This window comes from Anoplophora glabripennis, unplaced genomic scaffold (genome assembly GCF_000390285.2).
Source record: "Anoplophora glabripennis isolate ALB-LARVAE unplaced genomic scaffold, Agla_2.0 scaffold85, whole genome shotgun sequence".
NCBI lineage: Eukaryota > Metazoa > Arthropoda > Insecta > Coleoptera > Cerambycidae > Anoplophora > Anoplophora glabripennis.
Genome location: NW_019416361.1, coordinates 722,932 through 748,638, shown reverse-complemented (window position 1 = coordinate 748,638; position 25,707 = coordinate 722,932). Strand labels below are relative to the sequence as shown.

The 25,707-nt window shown below is 36.1% G+C and overlaps 1 protein-coding gene across 1 annotated transcript in view; it reads left to right on the top strand.

The window, feature by feature from the left end:
* The window catches only part of LOC108917148 (probable chitinase 10), a 43,560-nt gene extending 19,514 nt beyond the window's left edge, over positions 1-24,046 (top strand). Inside the window, exons 8-30 of the mRNA XM_018723620.2 lie at positions 1,845-2,143; positions 2,376-2,544; positions 2,968-3,230; positions 3,291-3,518; positions 4,241-4,549; positions 4,607-5,160; positions 5,769-6,028; positions 7,972-8,337; positions 9,753-9,883; positions 10,434-10,902; positions 10,956-11,167; positions 11,411-11,689; positions 13,979-14,771; positions 16,429-16,640; positions 16,747-17,025; positions 17,084-17,269; positions 20,221-20,972; positions 21,031-21,164; positions 21,221-21,432; positions 21,486-21,764; positions 22,091-22,276; positions 22,335-22,460; positions 23,663-24,046. Of these exons, the coding sequence (XP_018579136.1) occupies positions 1,845-2,143; positions 2,376-2,544; positions 2,968-3,230; positions 3,291-3,518; positions 4,241-4,549; positions 4,607-5,160; positions 5,769-6,028; positions 7,972-8,337; positions 9,753-9,883; positions 10,434-10,902; positions 10,956-11,167; positions 11,411-11,689; positions 13,979-14,771; positions 16,429-16,640; positions 16,747-17,025; positions 17,084-17,269; positions 20,221-20,972; positions 21,031-21,164; positions 21,221-21,432; positions 21,486-21,764; positions 22,091-22,276; positions 22,335-22,460; positions 23,663-23,827 (6,863 nt within the window). The 3' untranslated portion in view covers positions 23,828-24,046. The remainder of the gene's footprint in view (positions 1-1,844; positions 2,144-2,375; positions 2,545-2,967; positions 3,231-3,290; positions 3,519-4,240; positions 4,550-4,606; positions 5,161-5,768; positions 6,029-7,971; positions 8,338-9,752; positions 9,884-10,433; positions 10,903-10,955; positions 11,168-11,410; positions 11,690-13,978; positions 14,772-16,428; positions 16,641-16,746; positions 17,026-17,083; positions 17,270-20,220; positions 20,973-21,030; positions 21,165-21,220; positions 21,433-21,485; positions 21,765-22,090; positions 22,277-22,334; positions 22,461-23,662) is intronic.
* Positions 24,047-25,707: the final 1,661 nt, after the last annotated feature.

The window sequence follows — 25,707 nt, the reverse complement described above, 5'->3', positions numbered from 1 at the left end:
AATGTATTTATTTATAATTAGTACAATTATTTGAATAAGTTTTGTTTAAACAAATTAAAAAAAATAAATATTTGGAAATTAATTTTTTTGTTAAATACAGATAAAATTAAGAAAAAATATTACTTTAAAATTATAATTTTTGAAAAACTAAATCTCAAATTGATAAATGTAATCTAATTGTTTGAAAATAAAAAAAAGAGTTAACTTCAAAAATTTACTGTTGCCGTCCTAATCAACCGATTATTTTTGCTTTTTTTCATCAATTATTGCTATTTTGCAACATCGGTAAAACATTTAAACATTTTTAACTTACAGTGTATTGTGCAAAATTCAGTTTTAAAACGTTTTTTCCTCTTCAATATTCTTCCAAAATGCATAGGTTCCAAGATATAAGTAAAAAACTCAAATAAAATAGGTATTTTTTAAAATTTTTTAAACATTTTTGCAATTTCGCCCAGATCTAGGGATCTACACTTGTATTATGTGAGTTGCACTGAAGGTAATTCTGAAAAAAATTGCTAATAGGTTCTAATTAATCCAAAGAAACGTATCCAAAAAGAAAAATTTCAAAAAGTTGAAATTAAATATCTCTTTACAACTAACAAAACAGCATTATAAACAAATTGTCCCAGGGTCAGGCAAAAGCCGCTCGGGAATTCGCTCTTTTTGCATTAAATATAGTTTATTTTTACGGTTATTAAAAAAAAAGAGAAATCACGTACGCCTCTTTGGTCTCAAGATAGCTTTTTTATATACCTAACGTTAATTGTTAATTAACTATTGGACGAATCGGACCAGGATTTTAGAGACAATTTAAGAAACGGTAGAACTTTTATTTTCAGAAAGTTTTACATTGATAATTTATGTAATAAATGCGTATTGATTATGGTAACTATACTCATTATAGGAAAACTCATTTTTTCAAATAAGATATTTTCATTTCAATTTATATGTGCTTTTTACTAAGTATTTTCGAATCTATTCATAAGAATCTAAATTTTATAATAGGGCTCTATAAAATCATATTTTCGTAGCCAGATTGTAACACGTAGAATCTCTAGATTAACCAAATATCATCAGTGACCTTGTTTGCTCAAAAATGTCGATTTAACTTATGTGAATTTGATATACCTATAAAGAACTGTTAAAATTTAATTGTTGTAATATTATAAATAGAAATATTGAGGTATTGTGCAATGAATTGATTTAAATATTCTAAATAGATGACAATTAATTAACAGCCTATTTGACTTCCAAGGTAGGCAATAGGGATTTTGCCCCAAAGTGGCAGTTGATTGTAGTACTTTATCCATATGAGACTTTAATGACTTTAATAAGGACTTTAATGAGACCTACAGTGACTTTATAAATGACAGCGGCAACAAATGAGGGAAACTTACACTTACACTATCTACACTATCTTTGATATAACCATAGTAGCAAAATCCATCAATGTCGGAACTTTCAGTAAAATCGTTTTGTAAAAAGCGACCAGTTTGACTAATCTCAACTGATTTATTAACATTAACGACATCAACATAATATTTTTAAATCATATTTATTCATGTAGGTACGTACCTACCCTATAGTTGTTTATATTAGTCGAAATTTAATGCAGAACTGTCGTTTCATCTTACAAACTGACTAAGGCAATAAGCATTTTATAAAACAATAGAAATGCTTCGGCCGAAATGTCAAACACTTGACAATCTGGCCACGCGTTGCTTGGAAAAACGCCCAGCCTAGCCGGATAGAAAAATAAAGCAAACCCAAGGAAGATTTTAAAATCTAGCAACCTAAATGACGGATTTTACTGGCCACACAAATGCAATCCTTTATTCTAGGTGTGGAACAGTCTTCTATAAACTTCGACCACAACCCACCAACTCAACCCTTCGGAACTTGCAAGTCGACGGGATTTTACAGCGATCCGAAAAACTGCGCCGCCTACTACGTTTGCAAGAACGGTTTGAGCTACCACTTGTCCTGCGGGGAAAACCTGATGTTCAATTCCAACACTGGAAAATGCGAACACTTCAGCGCTGAGAGATGCAAGCCAGGACAGACGGTTTACATTCCGAATAGTTTGAAGGAAATAGATCCCTTGTTGAGGCGGGACCAGATCAAAGACAGCAAACCAAAAGTATGTGGCATTACATTTTTTATATACCTATCAACTTTGTTCGGATTAGTTATTTCTTTGTGCCTCCCTCTTAATTGAAATTATATTGAAAAACTGCAATTTATCTTCCGAAGCAAAATGAAAGTGCAATTATTATTCAGAATTTGTAATCTAAACTTCGAAAATACGGAAGATCTCTTAATGTTGTGGCTTACAATGATTTTATTTTTCGAATAACTTCTTTTCTTTCTAGGTGGTGTGTTACGTCACAAACTGGGCATTCTACAGAAAGGCTGAAGGAAAATTTGTACCTGAACACATCGATCAAAGACTGTGTACCCATGTCGTCTACGCTTTTGCCAGCTTGGACCCCGAGAAGCTTCTCATGAAAGAATTTGATCCTTGGGCCGATTTGGACAACAGTAAGTAGTTAATCCTGCTAGTTGCTTGCAGGTATAAGATTCTCCGTAATTTTTTATGGTTCCATTCAAACTATGAAAGATGTAATGCTTAAGTAGCCATATATCCATTATTTTATTGATATTGTTTGTTGATTTCGTCTTTTCGTACTTTTTATTTGTATGTTCATATTTTTTCTCTATTCTTCATATTTATTTTCCTTTTTTTCTGTTATATTTTGATTAAAGTCTTACCATAACTTGTTTTTGGACACTTCCTGCTGGATATGTACGAGTATTTCAAATAAATAAATAAATGACATCATTTCAAAAGCATATAATATAAAATTGGTTCCAGCTGATGATAATCTGAATTACATGGTGCATTTTTATTGGAATATTTCTATTTCTGGTGGAAAATAATCGGTTATTGTACGTCTTTTTCAGGCCTTTACGAAAGGATAACATCCCTGCAAGACACAACCACTCTTTTGTCCTTAGGCGGCTGGACAGATTCTGCTGGAGACAAATTCTCGAGACTAGTCAGTGACGGCTCGGCTAGAAGGCGATTTGTCATCGGTGCCGTTAGTTTTTTACGCAGATACGGATTTAAGGGATTGCACTTCGACTGGAATTACCCAGTCTGTTGGCAGAGCAACTGCAAGAGAGGACCGTCGTCCGACAAAACCAACTACCCCAAACTTCTCCAGGTACGAATATAAGAACTAACAAACAGTTTGTAAACTACTTAAAAAATGTATTTGTTATAGGAGCTGAGGAAGGAGTTTGACAAAGAGAATCCGCCGCTGGTATTGGCAGCTTCGATCTCTGGTTACAAGGAGGTGATCGATGTCGCTTACGATTTAACGACCTTGGGGCAAACTTTAGACTTCATGTCGGTGATGACTTACGATTACCACGGTGCTTGGGAGCACCAGACTGGTCACGTGAGTCCCCTGTACCAGCGCCCAGGCGACAAGTATCCTCAGTATAATTCGGTAAGTTAAAAAAAAATAAAATCTAAAATGTAACTTGCTCAAAGATATTCTGTGCTGCTTGTGTTGAACTATACAAGGTGTTAATAAACTTATGTCAAAATGAGATAAATATAAGGATTTGTATTTAGTAAAATGTAATTTTAAAACCTGACATACCTCAACATTGCAAGGAGCCACCTCTTGAGAACTGCTGATTTTCATAGATGTTCGATCTACCCACCATTAGCTTGCACACAACACTTGACAAGCTCTGTGGGCATTTTCGTTTGCTTAGCCATAAATTATGAGCATATAATATTCGTGATTGCTAAATAAATGCGCCATTTTCCAAAGAAAACTTGGAAATACGGCTATTAAATGTACTTTCGAAGAACAGCACAGCAATCACTACAACAATGTATTACATACTGACTTTCGAATACAGTCCGGCTTCATGAGAAACCCACAAACTCCGTAAAAAGTGTTACAGAGTCTTTTGTATACACATACCTATACATGTTGCTTGTTTTTCAAATTGTTTCTTTATATCTTTTCATGCGAAATCACTCTTCATTTCTATGTTCCAAATTTTACATGTTTTTTTCAAGAATTAAAAATATATATGTACCTACAAATATGTGTATAATTTAAAACTCCAGTAATGTCAGTAGGTATTTTATAATAAATAATATTTATTAAATAAATACGCAAAAGTAAATATTTCTCTTATCATCTACCTCCAGAACTTCACCATGGAATATTTGGTATCTCGAGGAGCCCCGCGAGAAAAACTTTTGATGGGCGTTCCCTTCTACGGACAGAGCTTCACCCTATCAAAGGACACTAAATACGGAGAAAACGCTCCAAGTACCGGTCCAGGAGAAGCCGGCGAATATACCAAGCAACCCGGTATGTTGGCGTACTATGAAGTCTGTAACAGGATCAGAAGCCAGAGGTGGATCTCAAACGCCAATACCGGCTCTGGAGGACCATACGCTTACAACAGAAACCAATGGGTTGGGTACGAGGACGTCAATTCCATTAAGGAAAAGGTGAGCCAAGCAAAAGGTTCTGTATATTTTTCTTGCACTGCGCTAATATATTCTTAGGCAAATTACATCAAAACCAAAGGCTTTGGCGGTGCCGTAGCCTGGACCATTGACTTAGACGACTTCAATAATCGATGCTGTGAAGGAACTTTCCCGCTCCTCCGTTCTTTGAACTACGAACTAGGTCTTATCTCGGACAAACCCACTAAGGGAGATTGCACTAAGCCTCCAACACCCTCTACTCCTGCACCTCCCGAAACCACGACCGGAGTAGATTCCGGAGCTGCAAGTTCCACCACAGAACACATACACGGAGAGTGGACGAGCAGCACCACGAAGAAGCCAACCACGTCCGCATGGTGGACCACGACCAAAAAACCTACCAGTAGCAAGCCGACTACTAGCCCCTGGTGGACGGAAAAACCATCTTCAACGTCTAAACCAACCACTTGGAGTCCATGGTGGTCAACTTCCACGAGCGCTACTAGTAAGCCTACAACAAAGCCGAGTACGCCAGTTGTTTGGTGGACAGAGAAACCATCGACGATACCCACGACGAGGCCAACCATAACCACTGTGGCGTGGTGGGCTACAAAACCTTCTACTACTGCAAGGTAAGTTGAAACTTATAAACCAATTTCTTAGACAGTGTCCTGAAATTAGTGTGTACTATTTTACCAACACATTCTAAGAATGAAGAATAAAAGAAAAATAAAGGAAAAGTTTATGTGAAAATAGGCGGAATGTTACTTGGGCTAGGGCTCATTAATGTTGAGCCCTTCGAAGTTGTTCTTTTCAGATATATTCAAAACGGTTCGAGATAAAACAATGAAACTTGGAAATGAGTATTGCCTTTATGTTGCAAACCTAATGGTTAATATATAATTCCAAAATTTTCATCAGGGGCGTGCCAGTCTGGGGGGTTGTAGGTAAATATTACTCAAACATTTTTGTACGTTAGATTTTTAGAAAATTCTAAAGTGCAAAGGTATCTCCTTAATAGGTCACACTGTTTAGGAGCTAAATTTATATAAATACAGGGTGAATCACAACTTATCAAAAAAAAATAAAATGTTTAACAACATAATACGTGTTTTATAACAGCTATTTTATTTGAATAAATTCAATTTTTGCTATTATTGTATTAATTAATGGGTTTCCATACATATGGCCCATTTTGAACATTTAAATATCGACAAGTTGCACAATCCGATATTTCTAGGCCTACGACTAGCACGACAGAGGCTACACCAGACGGCTCGACGATAGTACCACCCCCTGCAGTGGTAATGCCTGAAGTCGACACCCCATCAAAATCATGCGAACCAGGGCAGCACCTTCCCGACCCATCTAACTGCAACGCCTACTACAGATGTATTCTAGGAGAACTCAAGAAACAGTACTGCGCTGGAGGTTTACATTGGAACAAACGAAAAAGTATCTGCGACTGGCCCAAGGAGGCGAAGTGCCAAGAAGAAAAACGTTAGCAAAACTTTCTTTTCGAAATACAGGGTGTTCGAAAGGCTCTATAATAAACTTTGACAGATGGTGTCTGGGTTAATGTCAAACATTTTTTCTTATATGAACATAGGTCCGTTTTTGTTTAGAAGTTACAAGGATTTTAAAAAATATGTCATATTGTAATCAACATGGTAGACAAGTTGCTTCATATGCCCCTATAAATAAAAGTCCAAAGGATTTAGATCCGGGAAACGCGGTGGCCATGATTAAAATTAACTGTTACAGTTATTGCGTAAATTTACGAAATAACTGTAACAGTTAATTTTAAGACAATATTTTATACGTCGACTTCTTCTGAGCAAGATAAATAGAATACTGATAATTTTTTTCAAAAAAAAATAATTGACTTTTGTTTTAAGTACGTAAAAAGACCTTCTTACTTTTCAAAATATCGAAAGCATAATGAAATTACAAAAGAAAACGTGAAAAGTCAATAAAAATGTATTTTTCGGGGTCTGGCGATGACTTTCACATATTTTTGCTTGCACCCTTCGAAAGAGCGGGAAAAAATAATTGGTTTAAAATCTGTAATTAAAAAACCGCCGAGTTAACGACCCTAGTTACCGTTTTTTTTAATAACATTTTAATTTTGCAACTGAAAAATCTGAAATTTACGTAAACGCTAGACAATGTAATTACCTTCCGATCCTTTTTACCGAATTTCGATATCTTAACTTAGGCAGAAGATATACACGCTCGCATTTTTGAGCTTATAAATTTGCAGTAGGCCGCCATTTTTAAATTGGGAGTCAGGATTGCGGGCATTTATTGAGCATTCCAAATTCTCTTTATTTAATGCTGAAAATTTTGCACATTTTCTTCCTCACCGCTAATTTTGCATTGTAAAAAAAAATTTGCGAGTTTTCGCAATGGCCTATCCTTGTAGAAAATTTCCTCAGGAACAAAATCGATAAGTATACCTAATGTCGATTAGAGGCTTATTTTCGGAGATACAAGCGAAAAACTGAAAAAAGAGCAATTATTGTTTTCTTTTGTTATAAACAATATGACGCTCCATCTCTACAAATACACAAATTTGGGCTTTTATTCTGTATATTTTTTACTTAATTTTAAGCCCATAAAATTTGAGTTAGGCCAGATTTTTTTAAAAAAACTTAATTCGCCCGGACTACAATCTGTCAAAGTTTGTCATAGAGCTTCTAGAACACTGTATCTTATAAAAAATCAAACATGTAGCAGTGAAAGTCCCTTTTGATAGCCGGCATGTTTGTTTTGGTTCTCTTGCAATTTCAAAAAATTACACAGGACCACAAAAAAAAATCGACGAAAGGTCTCCTCGGCCAAACCTATCGTATTATATGTTTTTTGGGTTGCTAAAAGCGAATCTGCAACTCATTTGGTCCCATCACGTCAGAGTTTTTTCTAACCTCAAAAAATAGCTGAAAAATGGTAGAATTCAACAAAATCAACCCTGCAACCTGTTAAAACCTTATAACTCCACATCCTTATGATCCCGAACGAGCTCGACAAGCCGTAAAATGATAATTCGCAACCGTAAAAATATATAACCTCAAAATTGGATGAGCCCAAAACCCAAAAATCCAAAATGAGCGACAAGGCCTCAATCTGAAACCTCAAAGCCTCGAAGCTGAATAATCCTAAAACCCCAAAACTTCAAAACCAGGACCGGCATTAATAAGGGTGAGGGTTGCAGATTCGGTTTCAGCGACCCAAAAAACATATAATACGATAGGTTTGGCCGAGGAGACCTTTCGTCGATTTTTTTTTGTGGTCCTGTGTTATCTTCAAAATGAAAAAGTTTGAGAAAGAAATTGAAAAATAAATTTGTTGCTTCGATTAGTTACGTAGTTAAAATTTTGGCACATATTCGTAAATCCGTTATTCGAAGAACAATAAAAATAAGAGAAATTCTATAATTTTAGCGTATCTAGCGACCACCACCAGGAAACCAGTGAGGAAACCCCAAACGACCGTCCTCTGGCAAACGAGAACAACGCCCACGAAAGTCACACGAACAACTCAAGCCCCGCAAACAGCGAGACCCACGACCAGCACGCAAGCGACAACAAGTAAGAAAGACTGCCTTACCGGGACTTACTACCCGCACGAGTTGTGTTCTCAATTTTACGTTTGTGTGAATGGGCACTTGGTGGAGCAAAACTGTGCGCCTGGCCTGAGTTGGAACGCCCCAGAGGGCATGTGTGACTGGAACTTTAAGGTGAAATGTATTCCGGGGAATAAAGCCGCACAGAAATTTCATTTACTAAACAATCATTACGTCGGAGATCGTAAGTGTGCCTTATATTTAGTAAATAGTATAAAACACGTTAACCTAAGTCTGAGTGTGCGCGTGTATGTGTATATGCGAGGGGGATTGATTGTGATTAGTTTCATAGTAGCAATAACCAGGTCAACATTTTATCTAGGCTTGTGCACGGGAATCGAAGATGGTATTCAGGGTTTTTGGGGTCGGTTAGGCTCCATCACGTCAAGTTCAAGGTCATTTGAAGGTCAAACGGTCAAAAAACCTTCCAAAAATCTGAAAAAATTCATGGGCATGTTTTTGAGGTCGCTGAACCCGAATCCGGTGATTATTTTTACTTTGCACAATTGTGCCACAGAACTAGAATACCTGCCTTGAGATAACCTTGAATGACCTCGAGGATGCATGCAAAGTAAAAAATAAACACCGGATTCGGATTCAGCGACCTCAAAAACATGTCCATGAATTCCGATTTTTGGAAGGTTTTTTGGCCATTTGACCTTCAAATGACCTTGAAATGAGGTCGACTGACCTCAGATTCAGATTCAGGGTCCTTGAAAACATACGTATGAATTTTTTCAGATTTCTCGGATGGTACGTAGCATTTTTGTCTCAAAAAACCCTCAAATGACCTTGAGATGACCTTGAATGACCTCAAGGATGCATGCAAAGTATAAATAAACACCGGATTCGGATTCAGCGACCTCAAAACATGTCCATGAATTTTTTCAGATTTTTGGAAGGTTTTTTTGACCGTTTGACCTTCAATGACCTTGAACTTGACGTGATGGAGCCTAACCGACCCGCTCATCGTAATCAGCGACCCCAAAAACCCTAGAATACCATCTTCGATTCCCGTGCACATGCCTAGATAAAATGTTGACCTGTGTAATTTAAGAAATCGAAAAGTGTATGATCACATATACTGGCTGATTCATTTATAATGTGATTACTTTTAACCACGTATTCTAAAGGCCTCTCGATAAACCTTTGTAAGTCAGCGGTCAGGAGCGGCTCGAAAAGGGGTTCAAATAATTATTTGAATTTTTTTTAATAGCGTATTCATATTCTACTCATTTTTCCTATATTCCCTTAAAATTATTGACGTTATGAATGAATCACCCTGTATATATTTTTTTGTTAATTTATACCTGCTCATGCATGCATACAAATAATATGTGGGATAGTATCAGTTCAGTTATTTGAATTGTATACGAAAATGTCAATATTTTCAAGTGAATTAATCAAGTCTATACTCATAACATCTAGTAAACAGCTGGGATAATTCAAAGCTGGTCGGGGCATTAGTCCGCAGAGTAGTGTTTCTCAGTTTAAACTGTTTTGCCTAGAGGTGATACAGTGTTGCTTTCATAGCGTCATTAGCAGTGATAATAAGTCCATATAAACGTTTTCCATATTACATCTCATAAATCTTTGCAGGACCTCAACCCTACTCATCGTGCACAGAAAATACTTTTGCTCCCCTTGCAGGAGATTGTACGCAATATTTGCACTGCCTTTGGGGAAAATATGAAGTTTTCCAATGTGCTCCGGGTCTGCATTGGAACGATGTGAGTAAAATTTTCTGTAAGCAACAAAATAGATACCGTTTTTCTTAAATTTTATGAAGAATTCTAAGAAATTTCAATAAACTTTTACAGTTCATGTATATTTTACTATAAAATACACTTAACACAGTTATCAGGTGAAAATTAAATTTGACTGTAAGTATTTTTTTATGAAACATCCAGTATATTTTCTTTAGTTTTAAAAAAACTCAAAAATTTAACTGGCTTATATAAAAATAATTCAAATCATATTGAAGTATGTTATGCAGCGATTCACAATGACGTGTGTCACACTTGTTAAATTAAATATTGTGTGGGGAAACAAATGGCAGATTTAAGTAAAAGAGAAACAAGTTTCCACTAAAAATATTTTTTATTATGTTATTGTTAAATTTATTTAAACTTCGTTTTGCAAAAGAAAAATATCAATAGGGCGTGAAAAAAGGTTTTGGTTTGGACTGTCAATTTCGTTTAAATAGAAATCCTTCCATTATTTGACAGAAACACATAACTTCAAATAACTCGCCACTAATTGTACCCATTATATTGACAGCAAAAGAAAATATGCGACTGGCCTAGGGGAGCGCACTGCTCGCAAGATACCGACAACAGCATTGTAGATGCAGACACCACCCCCAAACCGGCAGTTACCACCAGCAGACCGTCAAGTAAGAAACCCACCACTCCGTCACAGTGGAAACCTCCAACGACTACTGCGTCGCAGTGGAAACCACCATCCACTACCACTACCGAATCATCCGGCAACGAATGGGAATGGCACCCTCCAATCCCCCCCACATCAGAGAAACCGCCACTGTCCGAACCGTTGAAACCGTTCTCGGGATATTACAAGATAGTGTGTTACTTCACCAATTGGGCTTGGTACAGGAAGGGATCTGGAAAGTACCTTCCCGAGGACATCGATGAAAATCTTTGCACGCATATCGTGTACGGATTCGCTGTGTTGGATTATTCTAATCATATCATCAAGGCTCACGATTCTTGGGCTGATTTCGACAATCGTAAGTGAATAAACTCTTGAAAGTATTAAATGCTGAGAATGTTTCTTTTACAGAATTCTACAAAAGGGTAACTGCGTACAAGGAAAAGGGCGTTAAAGTATCAATAGCCATCGGGGGTTGGAACGATTCTCAAGGGGACAAATACTCTAAGTTGGTTAACAACCCAGCCGCGAGAAGGAGATTTATCGAGCACATTCTCAAATTCTTGGAGAAATACAACTTTGATGGGTTAGATCTCGACTGGGAGTACCCGAAATGCTGGCAGGTATGTGACAGAATAAAATTTCTTACACCTTTGTCAAAATTAACGCACCACTAATTTCAAAACTTGTTTTCTCTTCGAACAACTAATACAATCTTTTTATTCGGATTATGGGTTTACCCATTCCCTTTTTAGTATTGTTACAAAGAAATAAACCTATAAAAATCAGATTAGCCGTTGCCGAGACAAAAATTTGAACCACTTTTGGCAGTGAGTCAATTTTGATGCAAACTTTATTTCTTTAAGGTCGACTGTAAAAAAGGTCCCGATTCCGATAAAGAAGCCTTTGCCGCGTTCGTCACCGAACTGAAACAAGCCTTTAAACCGAAGGGCTACCTACTATCCGCAGCTGTATCTCCCAGTAAAACCGTCATAGACGCTGGTTACAACGTACCAGTTTTAGCAGATAACCTGGACTGGGTCGCCGTGATGACCTACGATTTCCACGGGCAATGGGACAAACAGACCGGACATGTCGCCCCACTGTTTTATCATCCTGAGGACGAAGTGGCTTTCTATAATTCGGTAAGTACCAAGTAGTACAACATCTGTAATATTAAAGCATTTTCCAGTCAAGTTTATTTGAAAAATAATTATTTGGCGGTTACACGTGTCGAAAAACATTGTTGTTCAGAGTTGATTGATGAAAATTAAGAAGGTCAAATTTTGTCACTTGAACTTTTGTGACGAAGATATATTTTATTTCATAAACAGTTGATTATTTTAATTTTATAATAACATTCCATTTTTCAAACTTCGTAATACTGTAAATTTAAGAAAATAACAATTTCATAAGAAAATGCTGGTTTGTAATGGGATGATAAATAAGTTCTCGCTGTTTTTTCGTGAAAATTAATGCTTTATTTAAAAAAAAATAGTGAAAACATCTCACTGAGAGTATTGTCCATCGCTAACTATGCTGGAAAAACGACACCTCTTTTGGGGGCTGTCCAAGAGTAGACCATTTTTTGACATCTTTATAAGAATGGAAGTGATGTTCAGCCAGGCCATGTTCCATCGATCAGAAAACCCGTATCAAACAATGGAATTTTGTTGTAGGGATTTGCTTGCTGCGATAGAATCCATGAAATTTTTCTTATCAGACTATGCAATTCTGTCGCGGCAACTGAATTGCATGAATTACGACATGCTCTATTCCTGCAACAAAATTGCAGGGATTCTAGTTACTTTTATGGAGATTTGTTTATTACCAACCTAGCTGTTGTCGGCTGTTGGTCAGGGCTGTCGTTAGTAAAACAGTTGAAACCACTATTAAAGCTATACAGCAATTTACTTTTAAATTTTCACCCATTGCAATGTTTTGCTTGAATAAAAAATAATTGTTTACAAGATACTTACGAGTACAAGAAATTTTACATGTTAAACAATGCACAGTTGGTAACACTTCTGCAAACTAAACAAATTGCAGTTATTCTGTTCCATTGTCTGATAATAAGCATGTAATTTTATCCACGCAACAAAATCCTCGCAATTTTGTCGCCCCAACTAAATTGCATTGTCTCATACAGACTAAAGGGACAATGGGACCGCCACAACCATAACAAAAGGCGGAAGGGGCCTTTGGGCCCTTTGTCTCACCGCTTCGCGCCCCTCAACGCAAAAAATCGAATGGTAGGCAAGTCCGCCGCAACGGACATTAAAATAATGAAAATAGAAAAAAGCGAGTACTCACCGCGAAATGATAAACATGGCGGGTGGGATAGCACTTCCCATTTAAGTATTTCCAAGTAGGCTTTTATCGGTTTTTAATATGAGGCCGAGCGTTGTCATGCGCAAAATCACTTTGTCGTGTTTCTGCTCGTACAGAGGCTATTTTTCCTTCAATGCTCAGCTCAAACGCATCAATTGCAGTCGATAGCGATCTCCCGTGATTCGGTTTGACCAGCTCATAATAAACTACACCAAGCTAATCCCACCAAGTACAGAACAGAAGTTTGGAACCATAGATATTCGACTTTGCGACGATGTTGATGCACGATCGAGCTTAGCCCACGATTTTATACGCTTGGGATTATCGTAGCGTTTCCATTTTTCATCGTCAGTCGCTATAAAATCCAAAAAACTTTTCTTTTTCTGCCGTTGAAGCAACTATTCACACGTGCAAAGACCCTGTTCGACATCTCTCGGCTTCAACTAGTACACCACCCTTTGTCCTTGGTTTCGAATCATTCTTAATGCTTTCAAACGTTTCGAAACATTTGTGTGATTAACTCCTAATGATCCTGATAGTGTCTGACATGAGTCTTCATGAAGTAATGTCTCGAATTATTCATTTTTAAACTGTTTCAATTAATTTTCAAATTTTAAAAATTATTGAGGGTTGCTTTTGGTGTGCAGCAAAATAAAACTCTCAACGGTAAAATATTTTTGTTGAAAACAAAGTGTAGCGGAAAGAAATGTTGTCGGGGCGAGCGTTCGTTGAAGAGTCCTGGTTCGGAGTCGCTCGCAGGTATATGTATCTAGTACCTTGCGCCAATCTGCCGTGGACCTTTTCCGGGAACTAACGTGTTGGTATCCCGCTTGCAACGGTTAGACCAGACGGTATAGTAACTTCACACGAAATGCTACCTTTGACTGTATTTAAAGAAAAAGAATTATTGATAACTACAAATATTGATTTTAATTGACTTATTTAATATAGGGAAAATTTGGTCATTTAAAATATTTCATCGTCATTTTCGAATGTGACCGGTCACTTATTGTCATTAACTTTTGTCATTTTCCTAATTTTTTATGAGACTGCCTTTGCTAATTTTCATCGATCCTTAAGTGTATACCTATATTTATTTTTAGAACTTCTCCATAAATTACTGGATATCGGAAGGCGTACCTAGGAGGAAAATAGTGATGGGAATGCCGCTTTACGGCCAAGCCTTCAGGTTAGAAAAAGAATCGGAACACGGCCTCAACGCCAAAGCTCCAGGACCTGGAGAAGCAGGCCCTTACACGCGAGCCGCCGGTTTCTTAGCTTACTACGAAATTTGCGACAATATCCAGAACAAGGGATGGACCGTGGTTCAAGACCCGAAGCGGCGTATGGGTCCCTATGCCTACAAAGGAAACCAATGGGTGTCTTTCGACGACAGAGAAATGATCAGGATCAAATCCGAATACATCAGGAAGATGGACATAGGCGGAGGGATGATCTGGGCTTTGGACTTGGACGACTTTAAAAATAAGTGCGGTGACGGTCGTCATCCTCTTCTGACTACCATAAGGAATGTTCTCGCTGATCCTGGAAACGGCGAACAAGAAACGATCCCTCCGATAGAAGAAGAACCTCCTGCGATAGGGGAGCCTGAACCTGTAGAAGCGGAAGAGGAACCACTACCACCTAGAATAGATCAAACCGTGGCGCCTCCACCCGCGCAGACAACCACCACTCAAGCTCTAGTTGATCTCAATTCCGAGTTCAAGGTTGTTTGTTACTTTACGAATTGGGCGTGGTACAGGCAGGGTGTAGGGAAATACTTACCGTCGGATATAGATCCAGATTTATGTACACACATCGTGTACGGTTTCGCAGTGCTCAACGGAGATCAACTAATTATTAAACCTCACGACACCTGGGCCGACTTTGATAACAGTAAGTTCTCTTATATACGAGTTGATACAAATATCGTCTGTTTGTTGCAATGTTTCATGTACAAACTTGATATTTCATGTTCAAACTTGAAATTTCGAGTTTAAAATATGAGATGTCAGGTTTTGAAATTTAACTGACACTCAAAATTTTAAATTCAAATGTGAAATTTCAAGTTTGGAAATCGGACATGAAACACTAAGATTCTATTGGCAATTTCGAGCTTGAAACACAAAAGTTCAAGTTTCAACACGAAATTCCAAGGTCCAACTGGAAATTTCGTGTACAAACTTGAAATTTCGAGTTTAAAGTACGATATTTCAGTTTAAAACATGTTTCATGTTTGAAAATTATGAATTTTAAGTCATACTAGAAATTTATAATTAAAACTTAAAATTTCAACTTTGAAATGACGGTTTTGAGCATAACATTTTCTGTTTGAAACACGAAATTTCGATTTTGAAACACGAAATATCGAATTTGAACCATGAAATTTCAAGATAGAACACGAAATTTAGGATTTTAACTCACTCGAAATTATAAGTTCAAATTTGAAATTTTAAACTTAAAATTTCATGGTTCAAATTCGAGATTTCGTGTTCAAATTGGAAATTTCCTGTTTCAAATTCAAAATTTTGTGCTTCAAACTCAAAACTTTTTGCTCAAGCCCGTAATATTGTATTTTAAAGTCGAAATTTCCAGTTCGAACTTAAAGTTTCGAGTTTGAAGCACAAAATTTTGAATTTGGAACAGGAAATTTCGAATTTGAACGCGAAATATCGAATTTGAACCATGAAATTTCAAGTTAAAACACGAAATTTAGAATTTTAACTCACTCGAAATTATAAGTTCGAATTTGAAATTTCGTGTTCAAACTTAAAATATCATGGTTCAAATTCGAGATTTCGTGTTCAAATTCGAAATTTCCTGTTTCAAATTCAAATTGTTGTGCTTCAAACTTGAAACTTTAAGTTCGAACTGGAAATTTCGACTTTAAAATACAATATTACGGGCTTGAGCTTGGTTCAAATTCGAGATTTCGAGTTCAAAATTTACCCTACCCAACCATACCACACATAAACATGACACTACCCCCGGGGTTTACACAGACGAGCCGGCGAAGCAAGAAGAGCGCCAGAAGAAAGGGCCCTAGCCGGCGGGGCCCAGCCAGGACAAAAGGAGGTCCCACAAAGCGCCTACACCGGCCGCATTTGCGGTCGGGGTAGACGACGGATGGGGCCCACCTACGAAGGCTGTCCAGGCCTACACGAGATGAGGCAGGATAAAGAGGGATAATCCCCCTCGATCCCAAATCATTGAGGCCAATTTCTAGCCATGAAATAATGGCGCGAGTTCAAATTCGAAATTTCCTGTTTCAAAACTTTGTGCTCAAGCTCATAATATTGTATTTTAAAGTTGAAATTTCCAGTTCGAACTTAGAGTTTCGAGTTCGAGTTACAATTCATAATTCCATTTTCAAACCTGAAACTTTATGTTTTAAGCGAAATTTCGAGATTCAATTCAAAGTTCGAATTTCAACACGAAATTCCGAGCTTGAAATGTAAATTTTGTGTCAAACCTGAAATTTCGAGTTTAAAATACGACAAGTATTAAACGCATTAAACATAATTGCTACAAAATGATTTTAATCGCATTTCAGAATTCTATGAAAAACTAACAGCTCTCAAGGCCAAAGGCATAAAGGTCCTGATTGCAATTGGCGGATGGAATGACTCAGCAGGAGACAAATATTCAAAACTAGTCAATAACCCTTCAGCTAGAAGACGGTTTGTAAGCCACGTAGTAGATTTCATCGAGGAGAATAACTTTGACGGTCTAGACCTTGACTGGGAATATCCTAAATGTTGGCAGGTAAAAGATGCAACAAATCATACACGTTAAAGTTTTTAAAACTGATGATATGGCGGAAAAAATTGATCCGATAAGTATAAACACAAATATATCGCATTTATTTCAGGTGGACTGCAACAAGGGTCCTTCATCGGACAAACCGGCTTTCGCGGAACTTGTCAAAGAGCTCCACGAAGCTTTCCAACCCAAAGGTTGGCTCCTGTCCTCGGCAGTTTCTCCAAGTAAAAGAGTCATCGATGCGGGATACGACGTCCCAGCGCTATCTAAATACCTCGACTGGATTGCCGTTATGTGTTACGATTACCACGGTCAGTGGGATAAAATAACGGGACATGTCGCCCCTATGTACGCTCATCCCGAAGATATCGACGATACATTTAACACAGTACGTATAGGTGTTGTAGATAAAATACTTTTTTATTCGAACATAAAACGTCTTTCAGAACTTCACGATTCATTACTGGATAGAGAAGGGCGCGGACAGGCGAAAACTTGTCATGGGTATGCCCATGTATGGGCAGTCCTTCTCTTTGGCGGATAATAGCAACAACGGTTTGAACGCTGCTACGTACGGAGGTGGAGAAGCTGGGGAGGAGACGAGAGCTAGAGGTTTCTTGGCATACTACGAAGTAAGTTGTAATCAGAATAATTATGAAATTAAATGTCTCAAGATTTAAACTAGTCCAACCAAATTACACTTGGAGAAAAAAAAATTGTTACCTGGACTTTTATAAATGGAAATGGTAAAAAGGCTTATAATAAATCTAAATAAAATAAATGCGTGAGCAGGGGTGGCGGAGGGTTGATTTGGGGGATTGAAAAGTTGTGAAAAATTGTATCATTGGGATTTCTGGCGAAAGTTGACGTCAAACAAAAAGTAACCAATACAAAAGTTGTAGATCATACAAAAATCTACAACTTTTTTAGAGGTCACTTTTTATGACAACCTTAAAATTTCCGAGTAAAATGCGATAAACGATTTTTTTATTATTTTTCGTTTTTTATTTCTCATTTCCGCAAAAATAATTTAATTTTGACGAAACTTGGTGAAAGTATACCTTTCTGTGACTTAAATAACCACCAGATAAATAGATCAAGAAGTTTCCGAGATATTCATTTTTCCAGTCTGAAACGCTTTTTTTTTCAAAGAAAAATTTTACTTAGAAAAATCATCGTACAGAGTTCTGCCAGTGATAAATTTTTTTCGTTTTGACATACTTTTTGGTGAAATAAAAAAATCTGTAATCACAGTTTAAAGACACGCTCAAAAATGCAGAAAAGATAAAAAATGACTTGCAACAATGAATTTTTCAGTAATTGTTGATAATTTATTTAAATTTAAAAAAATCCAAAATTCAATCAAGTCAATTGTATGGAAAAAATACAAAAATACAAATATCCGGAAAAACCCGAAATTTTGCAAAATTGTTTAATTTTTTTTTGTGGCTTTATTTGAAAACGAATTTTAAAATAAATTGCATATTTTTCGCTCTATTCTATGCAATCCAAAGTTTCCTCTTCGAGGGGACATCATCAGGTAATTTTTTTTAAATACCTACGTTTATGACAAAATCTAGTCATTTTTAATTCTGAATTACATACTATTGTAATCGCTTAAAAAAGGTTTTTAGCTATCATTTAAATTTTTTCCTGAGTACAGCTCTGAACGCTTTCAATATCTATATCTATTGGAGGAAGTCATAACAGTATAAAAGTCCACAAAATATCCAACAATTTTTTTTAATCAATAATTTAAAAAGTTGTACCTAATAAAAAAACAATACGAATTTATGAAATGTTTCATTATTTCTAATCAGTATTGCTAATAGTAGTAAAAAAAATTGTTGGATATTTTGTGCGGTATTTACTTTTATACTGTTATCTAATTCAGAATTAAAAATGACTAGATTTTGTCATAAAAATAGAACCGACGTAAAAATGTTGCCGCCTTTATATGGAGCGAAAAAAGTGGCATTGTAAATATGCAATTTATTTTAAAATTTGTTTTCAAATAAAACAATTTTGCAAAATTTCGGGTTTTTCCGGATATCTCCGGAACTACCCGGAATTTTAAAACTTTCTCTTACCGTTTCCTAGATCCTAATGCTATCCCATCCTTATTATCTTGGACACATTGTATATTTAAGAATTCGTCAAAATTTTAAAAATATAAGTACACTAATTGGTCCTACGGAAAAAAAATATTATTTATTTTATTTATTCACTATTCGACTGTTTATAGCAATACTGTTTACAAAAATAAAGTTTTGGGTCAAACAATGACAGTTTTTTTGTTTTTTTTTTCGTTTTGACATAGGTATACTATTTGGTGAAATGAAAAAATCTGTAATCACAGTTCAAAAAAAAAGCTAAAAAATGCAAAAAAGAATAAAAAATGACTTGCAACAATGAATTTTTCAGTAATTGTCGATAATTTGTTTAAATTTAAAAAAAATACAAAAAAACTGTCTCATTATTTGATAATTTATCATTTGTGCATTTGTAAATTTGACTTAGATGTTCATAGCAATACTGTACAAAAATAAAGTTTTGAGTCAATGAAACAGTTTTTTTTGTATTTCTTTCGTACAATTGAATTGATTGACTTTTGAATTTTTTTTTAATTAAATTATCAACAATTACTGAAAATTTCATTGTTGCGTCATTTTTAATTTTTTTTGCATTTTTTAACATGTTTTTCATCTGTGATTATAGTTTTTCTTATTTCACCAAAAAGTATATGTCAAAACGAAAAAAATGATTACTGGCAGAACTCTGTACGATGATTTTTCAAAGTAGAATTTTTCTTTGAAAAAAAAAGTGTTTCAGACTGGAAAAAATGAATATCTCGGAAACTTCTTGATTTTTTATCTAAAAAAATTTGTGGTTATTTTAAGCCACAGAAAGATATACTTTCACCAAGTTTCGTCAAAATAAAATTTTTTGAGGAAATGAGAAATAAAAAACAAAAAATAAGAAAAAAAAAGTTTTTCGCATTTTTCTCGGAAATTTTAAGGTTGTCTTAAAAAGTGAACACTAAAAAAGTTGTAGATTTTTGCATGATTTACAACTTTTGTATTGGATACTTTTTGGTTTGACGTCAACTTTTGCCAGAAATCCCAATGATATAATTTTTCACAAATTTTCAACCCCCAAATCAAACCCCCCGCCATCCCTGCTCACGCATTTATTTTATTTTTCGTTTATTATAAGCCCCTTTATCATTTCCACTTATGAAAGTCCAGGTAACAATTTTCTTTTTTTCCCCCCCCTAAATGAATTATTTTGATCGGTCTAAACAGTAAATAATTTTTTACTTAGTTGACTCTTTCAAAATTCAGTTGCTCAATGTTGAAATTTAAAATAAATTTTTACTAACAACACTGTTATTTTGTAATATATTCAAACTAAATTTTACACATTCTGGTTAAAGAATGCAGATGCTGTAATTCTGGACCTACTTTTTTATAACACTAAAATTTTAAACTTAATTTTCACTCAATGTTACAAACATACAGAACACAGGAAAAGTAGCAATTTATATGTATAGAAAATAAAAAAACAATAACAATTTTTTTAGATTTGTACCAACATAATGAAAAAAGGATGGCAAGTGGTGAGGGACCGTAAAGGACGCTTGGGACCATATGCCTACCTAAGAGACCAGTGGGTATCATTCGACGACATCGGCATGATCAGGCACAAATCTGAATACATCAAAGCTATGGGACTCGGTGGCGGGATGATCTGGGCGTTGGATCTCGACGATTTCAAGAACATCTGCGGCTGCGAGGAATATCCTTTGCTCAGGACGATAAACAGAGTTTTGAGGGACTACGCTAAACCGGCACCAAAGTGTATTTTGGGTAAACCCCAGAAACCCATGAAGAAGCCTACTTTGAAACCGACCACGAAAAAACCAACCACCCCATCACCCGTCCAAACGCAAAAGCCTAGTCATCCTGTCCAATCTCAGCCACCGCCCAAGACCTGTGACGGAAAGCTGTTTGTATCCCACGATACCAACTGCAACCAATACTACCTTTGCAACCAAGGACAGCTTCAAATACAGTCTTGCCCGAGTGGGTTATTCTGGAATAACGACCACTGCGACTGGCCGGAAAATACCCAGTGTCATCCGGATGGCAGCACAACTGCTCCGATCGACGAAATCACCGAACCTTACGAACCGGCTTCAGAGGGAACCACCGAGGAAAGTTACCTCCCACCGATCGAAACGACCAGTAAGCCGTCTTACCCAGGAACTGAGGTGGAGGTAGGTGGTGACGACTACAAAGTTGTCTGTTACTTCACGAACTGGGCTTGGTACAGGTAAGTTGATTACTGATAGATTTACCTTGTTTTGTACATACTTCATTTAACTTTACAGGCAGGGCGACGGAAAGTACCTCCCTTCGGACATAGACCCAGAATTATGCACGCACATTAACTACGGCTTTGCCGTGTTAGATTCCACCGCCCTAACCATCAAACCGCATGATTCCTGGGCGGATATCGACAACGGTAATTACACGTCACACAAACTTTTTCAGGATATTAATATCGATGGATAATTTCAGAGTTCTATAAAAAGGTGACGGAGTTCAAGAGCAAAGGAATTAAAGTGTTAATCGCTATCGGGGGATGGAACGATTCTTTGGGGAACAAATACTCGAGGCTCGTGAACGACCCGCAGGCCAGAGCAAGATTTATCACCAACGTCATACAATTTATCGAGAAGTGGGACTTTGACGGCTTAGATATTGACTGGGAATATCCCAAATGTTGGCAGGTAAATAACATTTTACACACACATTACGTCAAAATTTATACACTTTTTTCAAGGTCGACTGCAATAAAGGACCGGACTCAGATAAGAAAGGTTTTGCGGCGCTCGTAAGAGAATTGAGCACCGCTTTCAGGCCGAAAGGTTTGCTGCTGTCCTCTGCCGTGTCTCCAAGCAAAGCGGTGATCGATGCCGGATATGACGTGCCAGTGTTGAGCAAATACTTCGACTGGATAGCCATTATGACGTACGACTTCCACGGGCATTGGGATAAACAAACCGGCCACGTTGCGCCTCTGTACCATTATCCAGGGGATTTGTACGACTATTTCAATGCAGTAAGTTGTAATTGCGACTTACAGGGTGTTTCTAAAATGCATCATAAATGTGCCTTCATAAAAATGTGCGAGTCCCATGCAACCGCGACTGTTAGGCAACCAAACTTACACAAAATTCCTCAAAGACGGGATAGTCCAGTAGAGTACATATTACATTTCTTTACAAACATTGAACTTTAATCTGCAAAATGTTTCTTTTTTCGCAACATTTTGACCATATTTTTTGCCAAATTTTTCAATTTAAAATCACTGAATACAGACGCTCTGTAGCGTTAGCTGATAACGCTGAACTTAAAAAAGTAAATTAATAAATAGAATTATTTCAGAACTTCTCTATAAACTACTGGATAGAAAAAGGGGCACCGCCAAAGAAGTTAATAATGGGTATGCCCTTGTACGGTCAATCATTCAGTTTGGCGGATGTAGGAAAGAGAGGCTTGAACGAAAAATCGTATGGCCCCGGCGAAGCTGGTGAATTTACAAGAGCGGGAGGTTTCTTGGCGTTCTACGAGGTAAGATATTATTTACATTAATAGAAAATGTTTTGTCATTTTATCCTTTTTTTTCCAGATTTGCGAGAGGGTTAAAAAGAGGGGATGGACTGTTACGAGAGATCCTTTAGGAAGAATCGGCCCTTACGCCTACATGGGCAGTCAGTGGGTGTCATATGACGACATTTCTGAAATTAAAAGAAAGGTAATTTAATTCCTACTACTAATTATATGTGCAGAACGCAAAACGACATGTCAAAAGTGAAGGATGTTCTTTCTCGCCTAAATTGAGCAGTATTTTCCTATACAAGGTGCAACTTGAACGGGAGACGTATTTATATGGTTATTTTTCAACTTTAGAAATGCATAAGTTTGTTTTGTCAAATTCCTTCATGAAAATGGATACTTTTTTAATCTTGTTTTGCATTAGCTCTTAATACATACCCAATTAGAATCTATCGCATACAATGTTGTCAAACCTCATTTTTCTTGCTTCATATACATATTGCATATAAATTTAACAAATGAAGACACACAAACACACCAAACCGTCACTAAACACTAAAATAAATAACTTTATAAGATTATACACATTACACAAAACACTTTACATCTTCTTGTAAATCGATATATTGAAAATTGAAATAAATGTTATAAAATAAAACGGTGAAATATTTGGCCATTCTTGTTGCAAGCAATTATTATCGACCATCTGTGTTTGTCCATCTAGCGTTCTGGTGGTCATCATTTGCATTGATATGATGTAATTTACCTAAACTAGATCAATGTCAGATGTCAGTGCCCCTGATATTCACAAACTAAACACAGTGCTTTAGAAAAACTACTATATGGTTTTTATTGAAAATTTGAAATGATTTTAAATTAGCATCATCTTTGAGATTAATTTAATAAGTATTTTTGTTATTTATTGTGCATGCAAAAAATATTAATTAAAAAAACACTTAAAATAACAAGTCTCAAAGTCGTATAAAAGCAATGTTTTTATAAAATTATTTTCCGCTGCTGCTTTACTTTTTACCACTCAGAGTTGGTTAAAAATAGTAATAAGAGGCAACATGGATAAGCACCCACATACAACCGAATTCGGGTGCTGCCCAGTGACGGTGTAGACAACCTCAGTGGTGACCCTGAATAAGCTTCGCTGCGACTAAGTACAGCAAATAGACAAAACATCTGTTGATATAAATTACTTTACAAAATGTGTTGAAAATGGCATCAGTTTAATTGATTAAAACATTCAGAAATTGTATCGGGTTATATAACATTTTCTTTAAAAACTTGAAAATATTGTTTTTGAATGAGAAATAGGGTGCACTCCTTCATTGTTAACATACCACTGCGTTAGATCTTGTGTATTTTTTGTAATAACTAATCATTTTATTTCAGTCGAGACTGGTCAAAGAGTTAGGCCTGGGCGGAGGAATGATCTGGGCGTTAGATTTGGACGATTTCAGGAACAGATGCGGCTGCGGACAGCACCCACTATTAAGAACATTGAATAAGGAGCTCAGAGGTATTCCCTCGGACATAACGTTACAGAACTGCACGTAACGCGTTGCGAGTCAGGAATTGAAGAAAAATCTTAATATTTTTATATTAAAAATGGGAACATGTGTTGTGTATGCTTGAAATATTTTTTCTTCTTTATAATGTTCGATGGTTACGTTTTAAAGGATAGAAAAATATTTTTCGTAATATTTATAAGTAGCATTGTTGTAGGTTAAGATAAAATCCTTTATTTTGTAGTAAAATAAATACTCATTAAATTTAGTTTGCTTTTATTGTGCGCAAACCGGTCTTTGCCCTTTTTTATTGCACCGCATCGTAAAAAAAATACTGAAAAAAACACAAGGGATGCAAAATAAAGCCATGTCACTAGATTTCAAATCAATAAAAAAAAATAGATTTTCTAATAATGATTGTGGTGTTACCCCTTAAGCTATTTGCGTATACAGGGTGTTTGGAAAAGTTGGTACAAAATTTAAAGACGTGAAAGTAGATCCAAAAATAGTAAAAAGAGTTCCTGTAACATTGATCCTCCAGAGCACCGTTACTGAGATATGGCCCTCCAAAGAGGTCTTATCATTTGGATATTTTTTTAAAAATAACTTTCTTTCTGATTAAAATAAAGGAATGAAAATTGTAGGTAATAATCATACCATAAGGGCCTTTAACTACCATAAGTTTCATCAAAATCGGTTATAAATAAGGATATCTAGTTTTCTAACTACCCTTAACAGAAATTTTTCGAATTTTTTTTTTATTCCTTTGAATTATCAAACAAATAATATTTTTTAATGAATTAGACTTTTTTGAAGAAAAAATTTCCCTACTTATTGTTCGAATTCTTTAGTCAGAAATAATTATTTTTTAAATAATGTATACCTACATCCCTCTGTTTCGTGCAATAAAATTTCACTGAATACAATCCTGACTATGTATACCAAAAGTGGGGGATTTACGTCATTCAAGGTCACTGACAAAAGACATCAGTGATCAAAGGTGCCGACAACATGATATAATTTTGATTGTTTCCATACATAAGTATTGTTTGTTCTATAGCGAGTAGGATTACGTTTAAAATATCTTAAAATTACTTGGTCTAAATATTCTAAATCATGCCTACGCCTCCTTGGACGGTCACATTCACAATATCTTGGAATTAAGGCCTCTGATTCTATAGCTCTTGCATAAATTTTTCCCAAACAAATCTTGTAGAAGGTTGCCTTCTATCAGGGAAACGTTATCGACACCACAACTTACCTAACAAATGAGCTGTGCCGACTGCCGATACTCTCCTAGAGCATATGAGTAACTAAATATCACTCATATGAGTAGAGCAACCAGAATCTAGAGCCACCAGACTATTCTGACAAGCGACATTTCATACTGTCACCATGAAAGATGCCTACTATGTAAAAATATTTTAAAAAATGTCAGTTCTGAGCCATACATTATTTAAAAAATAATTCTTTGACTAAACTACGCAGAATTAAAAAAAAAAGTAGAGAAATTTTTTCTTCAAAAAAATCTAATTCATCAATAAAAAAATATTTGCTTTGTAGTATACAGGGTCGGAAAGTCCCCATGGTTCATGGGCCGTTACGTGAGAGTGATAAAGAAAGCTATACAAATCCGTGCGATAGAGAAAAATGGCTATAATGAAGGCGTCTAATAGTCACCGTCCATTTCACCCTTCCACAAATAAGATCCACTTCTTATTTGGGCGAGATGGGTGGTGACTATTAGACGCTTTCATTATAGCCATCTTTCTCTATCGCACGGATTTCTATGACTTACTTTATCGCTCTCACGTAACGGCCGATGAACCATGGGGATTTTCCGACCCTGTATAGTTGTATTATTTGAATCTCGCGCCCAACAGTTGGCGTTACTAGTTACTTTACGATTATTATGTTGAACAGTGTGAT